The sequence below is a fragment of the Poeciliopsis prolifica genome, unplaced genomic scaffold, assembly GCF_027474105.1.
Source record: "Poeciliopsis prolifica strain line A6 unplaced genomic scaffold, Auburn_PproV2 SCAFFOLD002, whole genome shotgun sequence".
Taxonomy (NCBI): domain Eukaryota; kingdom Metazoa; phylum Chordata; class Actinopteri; order Cyprinodontiformes; family Poeciliidae; genus Poeciliopsis; species Poeciliopsis prolifica.
In genome coordinates, this window is record NW_026562377.1 from 6,261,661 (window position 1) to 6,283,153 (window position 21,493).

Consider the following 21,493-nt stretch of genomic DNA (forward strand, 5'->3'; position numbering starts at 1 on the left):
AGCTGAGACCATCAATGCCATCATTGAAAAAAAAGGTAATAAAAGATGCAATGGGGAAAAAAAAAACAACAAAACACATCTATACAAGGTCGCTATGGTAACCGTCTGTCGACTTCCTGGCTGCTGTTGCGTGGCACTGGCTTTTCATCAGCCGTTGCGTGTTGTTGTGCGTGTTGTTGTGCGTGTTGTTGTGCGTGTGTGTGCGGGTGAGAGGGAGGGTTAAAAAAAAAAGAAAGTGAGAGGAAGATGCAAATTCAGACGGTCTGAGAATTAGTCGCATGGAGTGGAGACGGAGGGCGTGCAGAGAGGCAGATATGTAAAATATTCATGCGCTTCTTTGCATGGCGAGTGGGATGGGGGGGGGGTGGGAGGAGTGTCAGGTGGAGAGTGGTGGGGAGGGGGGCGAGCGAAGGAAGGTGGTGGTGGAGCGAGGAGCGGAGACGGAGATGGTTAAATGACACAACAAAGATGAGCAGCTGACAGTTTGCTGCCGATCCTTCAGGAGCATTGTTTACATCCAGACAGGCGCTGCAGGCACCCCCCTCATCTCCATCTCTCCATCGCCCTGTCTCCCGCTCTATCATTCCCGCTCTCTTTCGCTTTGTCTTCTTTTCTCCAGGATGGGGGTGACATGTGGGGTAACGCTTAAGCTCAGCGTGTGTGTGTGTGTGTGTGTGTGTGTGTGTGTGTGTGTGTGTGTGTGTGTGTGTGTGTGTGTGTGTGTGTGTGTGTGTGTGTGTGTGTGTGTGTGTGTGTGTGTGCAGAGAGAGTTGCTGTTACAAATATACACTTGCACTTTATTTTTTTGGCAAGTACAAAAACACACATGAAGATGCCACAAAGGCTCAAAATACCTCAGTAATAGCTCTTATTCCCCTAATGAAGTAATTACTGAGGCATAATAGAAGCTTATTCTCTTCAGGATTTATTATTAGACGACAGAAACGTGACTAACAATATTAAATACTTAAGTCTGTCAGTAAACTTTAGTGAATCCTCGAGGTTGAAATAATAATAATAAAAATAATAATCAAGAACCTTTCAGAGCATCTTGTTAGGGGGCATGTAAATGGGAAACTGCATAAGGCAGGAGCTACTGGTCCTCAAAAGGGACAGAAAGAACTGCTTTGCCCAACCTGCAGGACATTACCAGTCAGAGGCTAAAACAGCCCAGTCAGTCCTTCTCTTTGCCACCATCAGATTTAGCCCAGAATAATTTATACTGCTGGCAGTTTCAAGTTTAAAGCCATCTTTAAATTTGACTCTGCAGGTTTCTTCTGAACTGGAAGTGAGATTAATGTTTTGGAGAAGCTCAGATAGAATCCCAGCTAATGATTAAAAAGAATATCAAATTTCCATTTGCTGACGCACTATAAACACAAACATGTTTTGGGAGAAAATATCATAAATTACCCTGACCAACAACACAATTATTTGTTTTCTTCATGTTTTTAATTTTATAGGTGAACTGACAACCGAGAAAAATTTATTTTCTGTGTTTAATTTAAAATTTTTAACACAAAATACGTTCAGTTTTTCCAAAAAGGCATTTCTGGAGCCTAATTATCAAACCAAAAATATTGTTATCTCACTAATGGACCTGTGTCAACTTTTTGTAAACTGTATTAGCAGACCGACCTGTCGCACATTCATTTTTAAAGGCTTGCTTTAAAAGATATTCTATAAGCAATAGTAAATATTTTTGCATTTACGGATGGATTATCAACAAAACTTTTAATGTCAAAAAAACACTGCTGTTTTTTTATTTTATTTTTGAACTGAGTAAAACCTTTTTAACTTTTTGGGTGAATTATTAACAGTTCACCAAATGTTCACTTTAAGCGTTTTTACTCTTAACATTTCAAAATGAGAAAGCACATCCATGTAATTTGCAAATATTTGAATTACTGCTAAGATCAAAAACTGGACATAAAACACCATCCTTAACGTAGTACAACAGAAACATGGATTATAATTGGGAACAAAAAAGTCTTTTGTACTAAAATTTCAGCAATCAAGCAAAATTGATAACAAAAATCTGTAACGGATGTATGGTGAACACCTACCATACATCTGTGGATATGTCTCATCAGTGTTCTGAAGCATTTGTCTGAATGCATTTAGAAGAAAACGAACTTCCACCCACATGAAGACGACACGCAAACAAAAAGCCACGCAGATTCTCATGCTTGTCATCGGTAATCAGCAAAAGGGCAAAATGCAACCAGAAGTCTGACTATGTTACATTTTCATGCACGAGGAAGTCTTCACAGAAGTAGAGTAGATGATTAAACAATGATTTTTGGGAAACTCTAGCCCACTTAGTCTGACTCTCCTCTAAAGCATGACCATATGTTTTTTATATGTGAATTTAATTCCCAAATGGATAAAATCACTGCCAGCCTTTTGATCAATTATACACTGTTCACTGGGTCAGACAGATGGGCGGATTTTCAGAAAAGAAAAGTTACAAAACGAAATGAAAAACAGGGCAGTAAAGCATTTGTTATGCCTGTTCCAAGTACTAAGAAACCAATATTGTTGAGTCCTCTTGTAAAATCCCTGAACAAGTCCACATATATTTCATGACAAAGCAGAAAAAGGCTACAGGTAACAGTAGAAGTACTTACCTGTTCCGTGTAGTGATCTGCAGGAAGAGGGGGGTAGTCACACTGTTCTATCTTCTTGCAAAGCGAGTAGAGGTTCATCTTATCCCCATAGAAAGGACTCTGTAAGGCTGCCATCTAAAGCACAGAGATGTAAAGAAATATAGAGAGGAGACATATAGAGAAAAAGGGGATAGAGACAAGAGGAGAGCTGTTGAGTCTACAAAGACTAAAAGGAAGTAAAACACTCAATCAAACTCTCAACAGGTGGTGCAGGCTGCACCGGGTGTGGGAATCAGTCTCTGCACAGTTAAATGCTCTCGAAGCGTGAGGTTTAAAGGACCGTGTGAGTGTGAAAGACAACAAGTTGATCAGTCTAAAGTTTTTTTTTTTTTGTGCAAGGCAGCTTAGTGTACCATCAATGTTTATGTGAATCAAAACAGAAAAAGTGTTCCCAGCAGATGTTTTTCTTCCCGTTTGCTGGTCTTTTCCTTGGCACTACATCACTAGGCTGAATGAACATGTGAGATGGAGCTTTAAATGTAGAGGTGAATGGACACAAGACCAAAGATTATTTCATTTTTCAGGGGCAGCAAGAAATGTGAAACTTCTAGACAGATGAATGTCAATATTCAGAGCAGCCAAAACTAGGATGAACTGCAAAACAGAAATACATGAGAACATGTCAAAAATCCTTTCCTTCTCTAAGAATATACACCCAGCATGACATTTTCTCTTAATATTGACTCACTATTTAAAGGCACTCAAATTAAAATTACATTCTTATGTTCAAATGTGATTTTGCTTAAATTTATTTTATCAGGTAATCTGATATACTCGTGTTCTAATGATGCTTACAGCATTACTGTGAAATTCATGTTCTGATCATTTCCTCTGTTCTGACTTTATAACAGTTTACTGGTTCAAATCTACAGATTTTCAAAAGTGAGAATTTCAAAGAGGATGACTGTCAGTTTCACTTTCAGATTTAAGCGTCCAGCATGCTGAGGTGAGCAAATCTTTAGTGCAGACCGCAGAGGATTCTGCGATAGTATTGGGAAATAGTGATAATGTCCTTCTATGAAGCCTGTAATAATTTTTGCATGGATGAGACGGTGTACTACCTGGCAGTCATTTTCCTCTCAGTCAGTGGAAAATATGGTTAATACACACAAGTATGCAAGATCATTTTTGAAAACACAGTAATATAAAAAATTTGTCATACTGCCCAGCTGCATATTAATATTGTGTGTTATGCTGCCTTCCCGTTTGACCAGCATCCGGTTATTCTATCTAGTTTCTGCTTGTCTTTTGTTTTTGCTTCTATCTAAAGCCTTACTGCTACACCTAATTTTCAGGATCCAAATTTAGTTTAAAATTTCACTCTGAAAGCAATTGTGATGGTTGCTTCTGACCTTTGAATGAGCTCATTGTGAAGAGCCAAACCTGCAAAGAGAAGCTATAAAAAGGAAAAAATCTCCAGAAGAAACTTCACAGGTTCATCACGGGCAGAGGGAGTTTTAACACAATATTTTCTCAACTATTTTTCAGCTGTCTGTGTATTGTTTTGGAGACAAAAGTATGTGTTTGACAGGCTGCTAATTTGGAGTGTGAAAGCTGACAAAGAGGAAATTTTCACATGTGAATCAAAAAGGAGTACTTCCGTACAGAATACATCAGTTCGGTGTGAAGGTGCCATATTATAAAATGCTTGGCACCACGAAGAGAAAATATTTGTGTGAGTTGGACCAATGAAGAAAAGTGGCTGCAGGATAAATGACAAAATAAAAAAATAAGATTCTGGGTAATAAATATAAAGATTTCCAACCACAATCACAACATGGATCTGTAACTTTTCAATTCAGTTTACTTTTGTAAGATCACAAAAATGTACATTTTATACATATATAAGTATACATAATAAAAGAGTTAAACAGTACTCGATTAAATCTATTCAAACTAAATCAATTTTTATAACCGGATTCAAATTTCATTCAGTCTGATGCAATGCATATTCTGCAGAGGAAACTGTCCATTTTTAGCAGGAAGAAACCTCCATCATAACCAACCTCGATATGACTGGACATTTGATGAGTCCAGAGAGCTAAAAGGACAGGAAGAGTCAAAGAACAACTGCAGAAGGACTTGTCCAGGTCAGCTTTCCATAACAATAAAACTAATGACACAGCTGATGGCAGCTGTGTCTCTGCCAAAGAGCTTGGTTAAGGAAACTGACAGCTAACCATGTATTGTATTGTATGAAAGAAAAACAGAGAACTAAAATGTACTTGGTTATGGTGGATTTGTTAATGGATGTGTCCATGATAGACTCGTAACCGAATCCCAGAAGAACTGAGTCAGGAAAACTTTATATGAGAAAACAGAATATAAACAAATGGTGCATTAATAAAATAATATATGTAGTAAAGTGCCTGTGATATTTTGGATTGCTCTATCATGTAAAATGTATCTATCTATGTTGTGTGTCAAAAGAAAATCACTGTCAGTGGTAAAAGAACATATCTAAACAAAAAGACATTGGGATGGGGGTAGTTTCTGTTAAAAAGAAAAGAAAGACCAGAAAGAACACAGGTTTCTTTTAATCATTGAGAAATGTGTCAAAAACTGTACTTTACAAGGAGTACTTTCTATGGGAACAACAGTTTTTGTCATTATATTAAAGACTTGTTGCACCGATTTGCATTAGGACTCCTTCAATAGTTAAGGTTGTTGCTTGGACAGAAAAGAAATAATAAAATAAAAACACTTTTTCATTCCATTAAAGTAATTTATTGCCACTGTTCAAACAGTCGTCTGTCTCCAACTTGAATGGAGCTTTGGTACTTCAGTTTTCAGTGGCTGACACGTCAACACTGATGTCACAGAGACCAAAAACAACATGGGTCCAACTGAGCAGACTGACAGATTTTTGACTTGAAGCTGCCAGCAGGAAGAGAAGAAGACAGAAACAGAATCTCAGTGGGCCCTCTCTCGTCTGGACACAATTACTCAAACACACATATCTGAACTACAACCTTAGAAAAATATACAACAGGATGAAGAAAATGATGTAAAGCCTACTGAGGCAGGCACAGCAGGAAGCAGAAATTTAGGTGAGGATTTAAAAACTCTACTAAAGTCAATGCCTTAAAGTTTCTAAACTGATTCTATGGCTGCAAGACAATCTGCTGGGATTCCTTAGACAGAAACTTTTTAATCTACTCTGGTTAATTAATTGTGCACAGGTCTTTTGTATAAGATTCTGCAGGTTTAACTGACCTGCAGAAGAGGTCAGCTAATCCTCCAGTCTGTCAGGTTTAACTGACGGGCCCACCAGGTCATGTCTGCATTTACAGTTAACAATAGTTATTCCACTGTTGCCAAATCAGGAAAGTTCTTGCAATATTTAGCGAACTTTCAGACAAAGATAATTGATATCAACCAAAATTAGAATCGGCAGGTCAAGCTTTTTATAAGATTAGTAGTCGGCGATTGGTTAGAAAACTACAATTGGTGTTTTAATTTTTGTACTTGCTGTAACATCAATTGGCCATTTGGGACACAAATAAATAAATCAGAATCTGCATCTGAATCGGTGCACCCTTAAAAATACTAAATTGAAAATATTTTTTTTGCATTCTAAAATGGTCAATTGCAAATGTACGCCAGATTTATTCTCTGCAAAGTAGATAACTTTTTAGAATGTAATAATCATTTTATGTAGAAATACATACAGGATATCCTCAAGTATCTGTGGGCAGTTGTGGCTTTAAGCTATCTCATCTGAACTTCCTACATTCTGTGATTTTTGGACAATGTCGTCATTGGTGTCTGGGGTGAGCATCTGCTGCCATGAGATTTTGTCCAACTGTCCAAATATTAAGTTAGCATGAACAATTTCAGTTCATAAACAATTACTGGACTCCAAATAGTTCTTTGCGATATGAATGTTGCACTCACTGATGTTGTGTTGACGATATTTTCACCATATACCATATAGCCTTGCTCTCTAGTCACACTGTTGGAGACCAACATTGTCTGTTGGATATAAGTTAAATTTATGTCAGTCTAGTCAAAGTGAATGGAGTTTGTAATAGTCTTAGGTTGGAGGAGTGAAGTGTGGGTGAAAGTTTACATCCACAGTGTGGTGGATATGTCTTATTTAAATCAATATATCTCATCAATAAGAACTTCCAGCTGCAGCAGAATATAAATCTGTCACATGTGATGTGGGAATAGAAAGTAAAGGTATTTTTCATGACCAATTTACTACTGCATGTCTTTCCAACAACTAAAGTTGAAGCTTTAAAATGTCTAAGATCAAAGAATTGATCTAAATGATCCCTCTCTGAGTTGGCTTCCTTCAACAAAAGACATTTTGTTATAAAAGTCAATTTCAGTTAATTTAGAGCGGTCCATGTGGAAACACTCCTAATTGCTTTGCAAAAAATACACCCTGTGTGTATTTTTTAAATTAACCAAATGCCTTTATGCCCAAATTTCTCGGAAAGTGTGGAGAAAAAAGACTGAGGCAGAAACATGGAGGAAGGAAGGGGTGGGGGGGCGAGCAGGCAACTGCAGACACCAGGAGGCAAAGGGTTAAACAAGACCCCCTCGTATTTTCATGCATCTTCTGCTTTTGACAGATGAAAAATGTCAACTGTCCTGTTTGTATTTGCGAGTTTTTGCACTATTCATCTGCTTCATTAGTGCCTGCTGCTCCTAGCCCCTGACAGCTGCCGGCCCCCTGCTCTCGGAGTGAATACACACGCACACACACACACGCAAGCGTGCATAAAAATACATACCCACACAAAAACAGGAAAATACACACTTGCTCCTTTTTCAGACTGTGTCGTCGCAACGGTTTAGATGATTGACTCACTCTCTGACCTCTGAGGCCCTGGTGTGTGAGTGTCAGCCTGTGTGTGTGCACCTCTGTGCATGTGTGTGTATACGGTTCATTGATATTCGGGAAAGACACACTGCACACGCATGCCTGCTGTCTGTCTAAGGGGAGTGAGCTGCTGGTGGCGGAACACACACACAGACACGCATCTCAAAAACCGCACACACATATGCATGCACACACACACACATGCATGCACACACACACATGCATGCACACCCACACCCACAGCTGTGTTTCAGAGAACTCCCCTGATATAGCACCTTACTAGTTTCCCTCAGCTGTCACAACTAAAACATAATCCATAAAGATTACTCGAGACAAAACCAATGAACGATAATCTTAATCCTCAAAGATCCCCTTGCATTAACATAAACATGTTTATTATTATGGGTTCTTTCTACTTAATGTTACTAATGCAGTAATTTGTACCCAATTTAACAAAAGAAACTCAACTAAGTTGGTCAGGTAGCAATAGAAAAACTAAATTATTGCACCCAAATGATTTCATTATGCACCTAAATGTGAAACAATTATTGCCAATAAAAAGAAAGAACAATCGCTCCTTTTTACTGGAAACACAAAAAACATACAACTCCATACAACTCAGGGTAGCATAAATCCAAAGCTCAAAAAGAGCAAAATTTCATATGTCAGTTTAGACATGATGTTGTTAGTTGTCTTCAATGGACTGTAAAAAATTATGTCAAAAAGTTATTTTCTATTAAACAATTTCTACTTAGCTGGAACGTATCTCACAAAAAACCCAAAACAAAACAAAAAAAAAAACAAAAAACAATATGTACAATATTTCCTAACACTCTTCATTTTCAAAGAGTACAACAAAAACTAGAATTGCACCTATGAAGCTTTAACTGACTGATGCCAACTTCTAGTTTTCTTTGACAGCTAACCTGCTTCTTCCAGAAAGGAAATTCTTAGAAAATCTTAGAACAAACAAGACTTCCTTTTCTAAGATTAACAATTACCAACAGGATTTCAACACATTTAATTTTTATTCAACCTTTACAGGTCCAAAACACCGTGTATTAAAGAAAAAACATTGGTGCAAGGGTTATTGATGTACACAGTTAGACGTGAAATTATTCAGATTTGGATTTAAATTTGCCAGCATACTTCTTCTGTTCAGAAATAGTATGAACACTTTGAAGCTCCACGACCAAAATCATAACTGGGCAGCAATGAAAACAACTGCTGAAAGTTACCTCCTGCAAAGTACAATAATAATATATGATCATGGAACCAATCTATGAACATTATTTGTCCGTACTGCATACAAAATATGCTAGAAAAATATTGCCATGATAGACCATAAACAAGACATCAGACATGATCAAACTAACTACTACCTTTCTCAGGACTATTCTCTTTTTTTTTTTCCAATCTGCATTTCTTTAGTTGTCTTAATTTGAAATTGCATTCCATTGATTTATTTCTCTTTTTATTTTAAGAGAAACACGACCATAAACCTTGCTGAAACCCAGAGGGCTTGACCTTTTATTATTAATTCCTTAAACAGTATATCTCTAAACTGAGGTTTTAAATGTTGATTTTTCTCTTAGAAATACTCTAACAAAGTTCATCATCAAAAGACAATCAAAGAGAGAGCCAAAAAGACTGTCTTTTTCAGCTAACTGGCCATATTGTGCTCTCCATAACCAATGCATGTAAAACTGGCATGGCTGCGTTGTAAATGTCTGGATGGGGGCTTTCCATTTTAATTACATTGATCCGAGTTTCAGACTCCAGCTTCTCTCCCTGTACACCAATTAGGAAGAGCTACGAGAGGCAGCCATCGTCCTCGTCTTCCCCAGCCCCTATCATCCCCGGAGTCTTCACATCCTGGGACTAAAGGGCTTCTCACAACTTTTCACTCATTTATGAACACACACATTACCGTAACGGCAAAATAAACCCCTAATGTTAACATGCTTTCATGACAAACATAGATCGATATACAGAATGTTTTAAGACACATAAAAAGTGAAATACTACTATACAAGTGAAACCCGTGACTTCTTAGATGGTGCTGGTCCTTCATGAGTCTTTATGATGATATATTAATCAAAGTAACAAGTTACAATGTTGGGACAGTCATTAGGCTTATACCTACACCCAGCGGAGCTATCAGTGCCCTACTTTAGCACACTAAAAAGGGAAAGAAAGGGAGGAAGAAAGGGATGAGTGAGTTGAAAGCATAGAAATGTTAAAGTGGACTGAATCTTTGAAGAAAATCTTTTTAAGAATATGCTCACCAGAGCCAAACTTACTGCAGCCGTAGTGAGTGGAAATATCTGAATTCTGAAAATTAAACATAGTTTAACATCTTTTCAGAAAAGTAAAAAAAAAAAAAAAAAAAAAAAACTTCTTTTGAGATGAAAATAGCAAATGTTACAAGCAAAACTACGTTTCCTTTAGGAAGCCAGCAGCTCTAACCTTTCACCCCTAGGAACGAGTTGCATTCTTCAAGCACTTTTAAAATATCCATAATGGACTTTTTAGATAATGTAAAACTACAAAGTTATCCCACACTGATGGCATTCAGGGTTACTTGTTGTGACCCTGAATGTGAAATGTTTTAGCTTGGGGATAGTTTTATCGTAAAGGGCAGTTCCTTTTCCTTTTTTGTCTCTCTCCTGTTTAATTTAGTAGGAAAACAAGTAAAACCAATTTTCTTATTTGCTGATTAGCAGGATGTAGCAACTCATTTCCCAGAAGTCCTCTTCTAATTAGCCGATCAGGGTCACGAGACGACTCTTTTCCTTTAAGGCAACAGAACCGCTGTTCGATGTGAAGTGGACTTTGTAGAATATGTGGCAGGCCTAAAGATGAGGGTGATGGAAAGGAGGGCTTTCCACCTTTCCACAAAAGAAAACAGCAAAAATAATTTTCCACCTTCTTGAGAGATGCCCGTCTCATGTAGGGGTGAGCAATATGGACCTAAGGTTTTATTACAATATTTTGCGGCATTGTAGTAATAAAGATAAACGTGATGACGGGAACCATTTACAACATCTGCTTCAGGTAATTATATGACTCTGTGTGTCACAACTATTATAGCCCCACTAACACAAATAATGCTCCTGAAAAACATTCCCATTTGTAATGTGCTTCTTTAGGAGATTTAGAAGTCTGGACACGATAACTTTATTTTCAGGTTTATGGGTGTTAATGACAGTAAGGGTAGTTTTGGGGTAGTTTAAAAATCATTAATTAAGAATTTATTGTGACAGCAATAAATCTAAATGTTTACCATAAGCCATTTACCACAATAAATTATTCACAAAATGATAAAGGGCCACTCCTAGTCTCATAAGTAAACTTATTTTGTTGATCATTTTAAATCTAAATCAAGCAGTGGTTTGAATAATTATGAGATTAACCTTACATTAATATAATGAAAAACATGCTAAGACTGAACAAACAGGGCCTCAAGCCTTGTATCTAACAGACTACTGACATGTTTTAGAGAACAGAAAAAAAAAAGAAACGTTATAAGAGCTAAACAAAGGGAAACCGCAGAGGCAGCTCATCACATGCGAACACCAGATGCTGAGAACCCAGTATTTTGGGGTCTCGTAAAACCAACACCAAAAACAAGGCGGGAGGGAAAAGCGGTGTGCAGGAGGTATGAGACATGGGCACAGTCAGAGGTTTCATACAGGAAGGAGACACATTCCCGTAAATCTATTCAAGATATTATTCAGCTATAAACAGGAGTGTAAAATGCATCTCTCTTTACAGAAAATGCAGTAAGTTCGAGACTTACTGATCGAATTGCATGGGGGTATTGACCAGGACCAGGTGTCTCCAGCTTTGCTCAGTGCCATGTGACCAACCTTAGGATTTACTTCCTGGCGCTCCATGGGAGACATCCCAACAAGCACCCCTGTTTAGCACGCCATAGTAGGTTTGGGTAAAGGCCAGAGTGCAGGGTCAGGGGATGTAATAAGGTTGGACATGAATAGAAAGGGATCAAACAGAATGGAAGATGAAGATGGACGCAGATACAATGGTGAGGTATTGACGGGCAGACCCTTCGGACCTCAACTCAACCCCCGGGCGCAGGAATGAAAAATGCAGGCTCCCTCAAACGGAGCCGCTTCACACACAAGGAACGAAAATCCCTGCACTCATTCATAGATGAGAAAACGCACCGAAAAAAAAAAAAAAAAAGAAACAGCGCAATCTTCATTCCCAACTGTGCTTTCGTAGTGAAATCAATGAGGAACAAAGGAATCAGAAGTGGATTTCTATGTGAATTGCCTGGAGGTTAAGTGAGGAAAAGAAAGCATGTGGAAGGGAACTTTGCAGAAGTTAGAGTAGAGCAGAGAGGAATGAAGGCTCATATTCTGAGAAAGCGATACTCCGTACTGTGGAGCCGTCTTGCTAAGAAAAGAGCGGAGCACGAGCTTCTTCTTCAAAGAGAATATGCATGGTGTGGTGAGTACTGCTCTGGTAACAATATGATTGTAAAATCTTTATCTCCACAGGCTTCGTGCATGACTCACCTTGACCTGATGGGGGGAGTTGTGTCTGCTCTTGTACCTGTAATAATTTCTCTCAGAATGAAACCGCCCCATCATTCTCTTTGCTACAGCAATCCATAACTCAACTCTCGACATTTGTTATTCTCTCTTTCTACTTTTCTGCTCTTCTGTCTCGTTTCGTTTCACTCTCGTGACTTTTTCTACCTTAATGCCCTTAACTTTTTCCACTTTTCTTTAGAGATTTCCATACTTTTTCACCCTACCTCTCCACTTTTGTCTCTGAACCTCCTCTGGGAGCGACAAGTCTCGAGACGTTTTTCAATTCTGCTCTCCAGATCACTTCTTTTGTTTTTCCTCTCATCTCTTGGTCTCATTTCTTGTGGTTTACTCCAAATTCTAAAAGAAAAACCTCTAAACTTAAAATCAACTATTTATATTATGTTTACAATTGCACAATGAAAGACCAAATTAAATGTAATTTGATTTTACTATGAAATTGCACTTAATATATTCATACATTGTGAGACTTAATAAATATACAATAAAGGAAAATCAAGCTTTTCGATTATTATTTGCAGCACTATGATGTCAGAGTAGCTAAATATTGTTTCAGGACAAAAATCCCGTTCCATAAGAAGTTTTTATTTGAAACCTGCAACTTTTAAAACATTTATTTTTTTACCAATGTCAGCCTAAAAACTGAACCTGACTGAAAGTTACAGGTAGGCTTTAAAGTTCAAAGACTCAATGCGTTGTCACGCCACCTTTACATGGAAAAGATTTTGCAAAGATGGCCGATAATCTCAACCTGGCTGTAGAGAGATGCAGCACTGACATAACCCTGAAATCGATTGACTGGGTTTCGATTTTGCAACATTATAATGTTGGATCACTGAGTATACGCTGAAATGAAGATGCTAATCACAACCCTGATGCTAATTACAGGACAGGACAGAGCAAACGATCTGCTGAGGACACAGGCGTCTTTTGGAGTGCAGAGGACGCTCCTGCAGGCGTTTTTCTACAATGTGGTGACATCCGCCACCTTCTATGGTGCATTATGTTGGAGCAACAGCTTCTCCACAACTGAGAGGAAGCTGTAAGACAAGCTAGTGATGAAGGCCAGCTACATCCTTGGATGCCCCTCAACCAAGCACCATAAGATCATTCCTCCTTCCTCCTGGCAAACTGTTAAGACTTTATAACAATCCCTACTCTCAAAAATAAGTGTTTACAACTTTGCTGTTATTTGAAGTTTTTCCTAATTTCAAATAACCTCCTTGCTATTTTTCCACATCCCAGCTGATGTTATAGCATTTCCAATTTCTTGTAAAATGTCTGATGATGCTTTTTCCAGCACAACTATTCAGAATTAGTACATTTCTTTAAATTACCCCACCGAACTTCCATTCCAATGAAGAAAAAGATAGTACTTACGGTACAGTTTCTTCTTACTCCTTCTATTTTTACCTCAGCTAAATATGCATGTTGCATTTAAATTTAATAGTCAAGCATCACTTCCTTTCTTATTCCAGATTGTCACGTTAAAAGCCCTCACCTTCATATCAAAAACCCAAATAGCGTAAATTCCATCAAAGATCCTAATTTCCAATATTACATTTTAGTTTGTGAGTAAAGTAAAACTTTTTAAGTTTCATTTCAATGTGATTTGATTTTTAAACATGGGTCAGCTAACACGCTTGTCTCCGTCCATTTTTTTTTTAAAGTAGGAGAAAAGGTGTTGCACTGGCTGCTTTGCTCGGCTACTGATGTTTCGCACCACAATTTTCACCATGAAGCACCTGTGAACTTATGCCCTGCAAGCTGAGCTCAAACTTCTTCCTCGCTCGTTCTCCACCTCTATGCCTGAGGCATTGTGGAGAAAGTGCAGTCAGCGATGCGTTGAGATGCAGCGCAAACCATCACAAACTCATGGGAGTTAGGAGATGAAGAGAGAAAAATGTGGGCAGGTCCTAAGTCCACAATCTGCCTCTGAATTTGGGCTCATCTGTGAGTAGTGAGGGCACAGAGAAGCTGTTAAACAGCAAGGTCGGACTGACTGTTGTCTGCATCCAACATTATTCTGCCTCTTACTCTTCCCCCCTTTGTTCGCTCTGCTGTGGGGTCTTCAGCTCCGCTTGTCTCTAACTCAGTGTGGTTCAGAAAAAAGCCCTGCAGCGTTTTGCTCCTGACTAATCAAACTAGTCAGTGTCACCGTGCAGCCTTATCTAAAACACATGGCCATGTCAGTTTCCTTCATTCGAAAGCTTTTCAATGTTCAGCAGGTTCTACAATTTAAACAAATGTCAACACTGAGTTTCAGGAACTCTGAGACGGCACAGAAAAAAAATCTAAAACTAATACTTCATATATAACAAGTAAAGAAATCTGTAACATTACTGTAGATGAAAAATGTAAATAAAAATACTATCGTGTAGGAACATACAAGGCTGTCAAGTACAGTGTCATATGAAAGTGTGCATACTCCTCAAAATCTACAAATATTGTTTTATTGGCATTTCTGCGTTAGAACAAACAAAAAAAAGCATATATCCCCCTTTCATCTGATGATCCAAAATAAAATCCAGTGGCTTCATGAGCCATTCAATAAATGGAGTCAACTCAGTATAAATCCAGCTGTTCTGTGAAGGCTGCAAAGTGAACAAACAGCATTAAGAAGACCAAAGAACACAGCAAACAGATCAGGGAAGAAGTAGAGGAGATATTTTTTTAAAAAAGTAGATGTTTGGGTTATACAATAATATCCCAGGCTTTGAACATTTCTGAGAAAATCATCAATCCTTCGTCCAACAAAATGACAGAAAGGGTGAGGAGACAATAACAACAGAAGCAGCCAAGTAGATTATGGTAACTCTGGGGGAGCTGCAGGACGACGGTTATTCATGCACTCAGAAAATCTGGCATTTATGGAGGAAAGACATGAAGAAAGTCATTGTTGGAAGAAATCCATCAGCAGCTCTGTTTGCAGTTTTCCACAAGCCATACAGGGAACAGCCAACAGGTGGAAGTTGCTTTGGCCAGATGAGATTGAAATTGCATTGTTTTTGGCCTACGAGCAAAGCGCTACATGTGGTGGTAAACTAGCACTTCACTTCAGCTCAGTTCTTTATTGTCCCACATGGGAAAATTTGGTTCACAGCAGCAGTCAAAGACAGTCGAGGCATAAACCACACACGTCAACACAAATACCACATTAAATAACAAGGAATAAAACTGTGAAATGCTCCAAAATGTTCTAATATCTGCCAAGCTTAGTCAAAATTAATTAGAAGCTTTAAAAGCTCTTGGGACAAAAGAATATTTCAGCCAAGAGTATCCTATAGATGGCAACCTGCACCTTTGACTTGAAGGGAAGAGAATACATTTCTCTAAAAGAGGATGGACTCTGCTGGCTGCAACGCTTGCAGACTTTTTCACAATTTCTCTGATATCAGACAAAGAGCACTGCCAATTATTTTGTTCTTATCTTTAAAGAATAAGCTGCTAAAATAAGCAATACACAAAATAAGTAATCACTAATCACCTTTTTATCAATGCCAAGAATATGTTACCATCTTAGAAAATACTGCCTGTGCAGACTTTTATTGCAAATCACTGCAGAGTATTGTTCAAACTTGAGAAAACTGTTAAAATTTGTTTCCAGGTACCTGAAACTGGCCAAAATTTCCACTGGAAATTCCTTGAATATTATTGGTACAACAGGATGGGTTTTCTCTTCATGTCATTTGTTTTAATAATATTAAATTTGAGGCAACGCTCAGCACACGACTTCAAAAAGTAGTAAAGAACAGTTCCATATTGGATCTCTACATCCTTCAGCAGACTGACTACTACAGTGTCATCTGCAAACTTCATGAGGCGTTTGTTTTTAAAAACACTCTTGCAGTCATTTATGTATAAAACATACAACAAATTCAACAAAAAAATATTCATGCACTACTTTATGTTGGTTTAAACAAATAAAATCCCAATAAAATTTATTGAAGTTAGTCACAATAATGTAAGAAAGTTCAGATTTTCTTATTGCAGTGTATATTCCAAGTATGCAGGGTTTAAACCGGCCTGTCTGTTGATGTGCATGTTTGAATGTGTGTCTTCCTCTGTCACTCCCTCCTCCGACTGGAAGGTGACAGAGTGTGCACATATTCCAACAGCTTACCTCGTAGAGGAGGCATCCTAGCGACCAGATGTCAGATTTGAAGTTGTAGCCGTTTTCATGTATCCTCTCTGGTGACATGTAGTAAGGGGTACCCACTGGAACACAAAGGCAGTGAGAGGGAGGAGGGATGGAGCGAAGGAGAGACGAAGACAAATAGAAAGAAATAGGCAGAGGGATAAAAAAAAAAAAGATAGTGTTAATACGTTGCAGTACACAAGAAAAAAAAACAGATTTTAGTCTATCTTATATAAAAACATTTGCCTTTACAATTTATCACTTTTGCTCCATTGCATACCTCGGTGGCATTACACAGACCCAAACCAAACATAAAGCCATATATGCACACATATGTGTATGTAAATACACATATACAGAAATTTTACCCACACACAAAAAGCACAAATAAATCAGTTCCCATTAGTGAGACTCCATAATGATCTGAAACAGTAGTCAAAGCTGGCCCATTTCCAGTTCTGGTTTTGAAACTCAAGAATCCCCAACTGCCAAGGCGGATGGCAAAGCTCCAGGAAATCAGACCATCACCCAACTGGACCCAAAGAAGAGGCACAGCTCCGCTTCACATCCATGACGCACTGCAGGAGGCTTTGGAAATTTGCTGTTTTCTTAGCAGACTTTGACTGGCTGCTTTTATCATCTGCTTTCCGTTTACTGTGAATTCCCACGTAAAAGTCTATCAAGCAAATCCAGCGGGGGCATTTTTATTCATCACATATGGTTAGAAGATGGAAACTTCACCAAGTTCTTGACGTCTTTTACATCCACTCCAACAGCAGCATGAAGGGTGGCTCACTAAAATATAAACGTAATCTGTAGGACTCACATAGTCAACGTAACCGATGACGACTATTATAAGCAAAATGTCTACATCAATGTTTTTACTCAACACATCATGCTCATGCACTTATCTTTTATTTAAGCTTTTTAAGAAAAGTTACAGACTCCTGTCTGCAGACTGCATGCGTGTGTGTCTGCAGGCAATCATATTAAACTGTATTTGAGATGCAATTTCAAAACAAACATGGCTGAAAAAGCATCCGATTCCAGATTCCATGTCAAATGAGCTGTGCTACTGTAACATTCTTTTTCTCAAAAGTGAAAGTGGTCTTCAAGTCTGGAGATGATAAACTGGGAACATTTAGAATTTCTATAATTTTTGTTATGGATTATAGTAAAACAGCCACTGTGCAGCAGGAGCATCCGAAGAGTCAAAACAATCCTGACAATAAATGCAGTGTATCTATATTCTTATGCTGTTGAACACAAATTATTAAGTTATTTCTCTTCCATGTTTTCCACTTGATGAAGCATTCAGGCCAGGGACGGCCAAAGTGCGGTCTGTGGGCCACTTAAGCCCTTGGAATGATTTTGTGCAGCTCCTGACCTCAGACTGAAAAGTAGCACAACTGAGCCTAAAACCACAGAGAGTTGATATAGATGGAAAGATTTTGTTTTTATTTGGGGTCAGATTTAATATCTGTGCAAAATGGAAAATGTTACATTGACACAATGTTTTTGTCTTAATTAGCTACACATTTTGCTTTTATCAAGGCAAAGTTTGGCACAGAGTGACCCATATCCTTATCTTGTTGCTCAGAATAGAAATACAAACCTAGATAAAAAAAAACAGTCAACCCAACTCAAACAAGGCATCTTTCTTTTAAAAAAACAAAAGTGTACAAACCATTTTATGTTTCAAATTTACAAAGATTCACAGATCAGCATGAATGCAAGACAGGTGATGGAATAAATAAATAGGATGAACAATTAACCAGCTGGTCTCAGCTTGATAAAATCATATAAATCTATAAAACAAACAGTAAAAATGCATTATTTTCTAATACTCACTTTACCTGGTGTTTACTGCATATAAATATTAGGACATGATACAAAACATAGTGACGAAAATGTGGCATCAGGAATAAATGTTGCTTTTCTGTCTTTATTTAAAGCAATGACATGTTTTTGATTGAAAGATGCTCAGAATCCAGAAATACATTTTTGTACATTTTGTCTTACTGGTTATATCTGGACTTAGGTAAATGTGCATTAGCTGTTGAGTTTACAGCTGAAGAGAGCTGGTGTGTGTGAGCATCCCTCGTGTTGAAGCAACTCAACAGATAAGTCAGGTTGGATAAAAATATTACAAGAAAAATGTTTAAAAACGGGACTGAAATTTGTGTACGCACAGAAACTCTCCAAGCCATTCAGCGCATTTAACGGTCTAACGGAGGTCAAATTATAAACTGTAATTAATAAAACTTAAAGGGAGAGGCATTAGACTCGACGTCTACTGACCTCAAAAGCTAGCACTTTTAAATTTGGTGAAGACCTAATTGGGTGGAGAAAATCAGCTTTAATCTTAGATGAGTGACTCTGAATAGAAAAAAGCAATATATGTCATTCTGAAAATAATCAGTGTCCACAGCAGCACATAGAGGAAGACAGGGAGAAAGAGGAAGAATACACTTTAATTGGTTATCAGGTTTTCATTGTAGTTTAGGTACATTGTTGGCTATGGCTGTGTGTAAAGTGTGTGTGTAAAGCATGTGTGGGTGTGTGTGTGTGTGTATTAACACCCATGTTTGTGTGAGAGCGGTGTGAGGCCTCCCGGTGCGGTCTGAACAGGCTCCCCTAACATCCATTATTAGTTGATTAAAAGAATCAGCCTCCCTTATGCTGATAGTTGCATAAAAAGGGCTGCAGCGTCGGGCTCTGGCTCCTTTAGTGAGCCGAATTAAGGACACATTATTTATTCATGCAAATAAATTGAAAGTCATGTAGGGATTGATTTCCATTATAGTGAATAGCAATGACAACACTGTTTTCGCTGCATAACGGCTTAAGTGTTGTTGAATGGGAGGTGAGATGCCATCGAGTATAAAGAACGCAGCACTTCTGAACCCCTGCTGAGCGTACAGTGAAACGAACAAAAACTTGTCTCATTTGAAATGCACTCATTGATTTGATGCCATTTCCTTCTAAACTTTAGAACCTAAAGCTCCAACAAGACTATTTCAATGTTTCAGACGGAGTTTCCATTAATAAACCTGCTTTTATCTGCGCTCCATTACAGCTTTCACTTCGCAGAATTTTGAATCACAGTCGAAGGCGATGAATTAATTTTCATTCAGACTTCTCTGTTTGAATCCAGGCAGCAGCACACAGTCAGACTGAAACGGAGAAAAAATTTTGAGATGTTTTCTGCTGCAGCTCTTTTGTTGTTGTTGTTTATTCTTTCTACACATCCATCACCCTAATTCAACTCTCTACCAACCTCTTCTTTCTTGATTGCATGCCTTTAAACCTTCCAACAACACATACTTTAAAAATAAAAGATGTACTCAGGGTAAATTAGAGTTATAAAAAAGAAGTACACATAATATAAATTCCATATATAACACACTATTTCCAAAAGAGAACATTACACCAACAGTTAATGTTGGTGTAATCCGACCATCAGATTGTGAATTTAACAGAATGATCCTTAGCAGACCAACAACTCCACCACTAAATGCCTAAAATAACCAAGTGGCCTAGTTAAAGTCAGGACTTCAATCTGACTGAAATGCTGTGGTATGACCTTAACCAGGGAGTTTAGCTTGAAAACCCTCTAATGTGGCTAAAATAACAAGTCTATAAAAACAAAAGTGACCAAATCTCTTTCACATTGATGTAAAAGACTAATCACCACTTATCACAAAGCTTGAGGTCAGTTCTTGCAGCAACCGGTTTGGTTTACAGGATTTTTCAGAGAGTTTGGTTGGCCTGGATAGATCTCTTCCCCAACTTATTAAAATGATTTATAAATCACATTTTGTACTTTTTCGGGTTATCAAACCTTCCAACATCATATTCTTGTTTGAAGGAAAACTGTTGCTTTCCCATCAAATATTCTGCTTCATACTTGTCCAGGAAGCTTCTGTTTTCCACATTTCATTTGGCCATTTTTGGGAGAAGGGGTCCAATCTGACTGGAGTAGCATGAGCAGCAGACGATGTGGGTTCTGACTGACACGACAATGCACTAAGATTTATATTAGCGCTTTGTTGTAGCATTGGCTGGAAACCATTGGTGAAGGTATGTGTATATTGCAAAGTCGGAGAAAATGTATTAATAAAAAAGCACCTTGGAATAGATGTCACCTACAAATACAGTCAGATGAAGAATATGTCAGTAAAACAATCACCATGTTTTTTCATTAGAGGACATGGGTGTGCTTTAGTACATTTTTGTTTGCTATCATTTAAAGCACTCCACACCAAATGAATGCAAAATGACACATATGCTTGTTTTTTCATTAGAATGGCTTTTCCAGTGATATGGTAGCGTTGTAGAGGGTAGCTGTCGATAGATTACTAGTCAAGAATTTTGCAATGTGTTGTGCATTTATTCTTAAAAGATAACATTTCTATCTTTTAAGAAAAGATTAAAAAAAAGATTTTTTACTTCTCTTTTATGAACAGTAAAAAATTAGCAGTAGCAAAGTGCTAATAATACACTAAGATTATAAGAAACAGTTAAATTCCCCACAAGGAGTCTTTAGACATTAAATTAATTATCCTATGTTCAAAGTGAGGTACACTGAGTATTTAATATATTTATTTTGTACTTTCACATTGTAAGAAGATACTCAACTTTAACCCACCCTTTATTTCATGTTAGGTTAAGGCCTTATGAATTTAAAGACACAAAATTTTAACAATTTTTTATCAACAATGACAATGTTTGACAGTGAATCATTGAAGGTATTTAACAAACTGTGATTTAATCTCCCCTTAAAACCCTCAGTTCAAACTAAACTGAGGGTGTATCAGCACAAGTCCATATCTGTACAGAAGACAAAAAGGGTATCTTCTCTGTCTCTCTCAGTGTGTGCAGTGCTTTAGACAGGGGAAAAAGAAGTGTACATGTGTGTTGGTGTGTGTACTGAGAAGCAGCTGAGTTGAAAGCCTTGGAGCTGACAGGCTGTAAGCCTGGACCTCCATCTCAGCTCCACCACCCAACTCCTCTGTTCAGCTGGGTGGCTGGGCTCATTACAAACCCACGCAGTGACATGCATACACACTGCGCTTCTGTGGCTATCTCTCTGAGGTCATTTAATGACATAATGCAATCCCCGGCTCCTTTCCCTTCAACTTCAGCAGATGACTTCAACCTTCATCCTGGCATTTCTTCCTCCCGTCGCACTAAAGCCAGGGCTTCATTTGCAAACAGCCACCTTATGTTTTTCACAGGAAGAGGAAGAGACAGAACGTCCTCACGTTTT

At 38.0% G+C, this 21,493-nt stretch overlaps 1 protein-coding gene across 1 annotated transcript in view; it reads right to left on the reverse strand.

Moving 5' to 3' along the window:
* Positions 1-21,493, reverse strand: part of nek7 (NIMA-related kinase 7) — a 75,701-nt gene that overhangs the window by 3,668 nt on the left and 50,540 nt on the right. Inside the window, exons 8-9 of the mRNA XM_055051210.1 lie at positions 16,207-16,301; positions 2,631-2,744 (exon numbers count right to left, since the gene is read on the reverse strand). Coding sequence (XP_054907185.1) covers positions 2,631-2,744; positions 16,207-16,301 — 209 coding nt within the window. The remainder of the gene's footprint in view (positions 1-2,630; positions 2,745-16,206; positions 16,302-21,493) is intronic.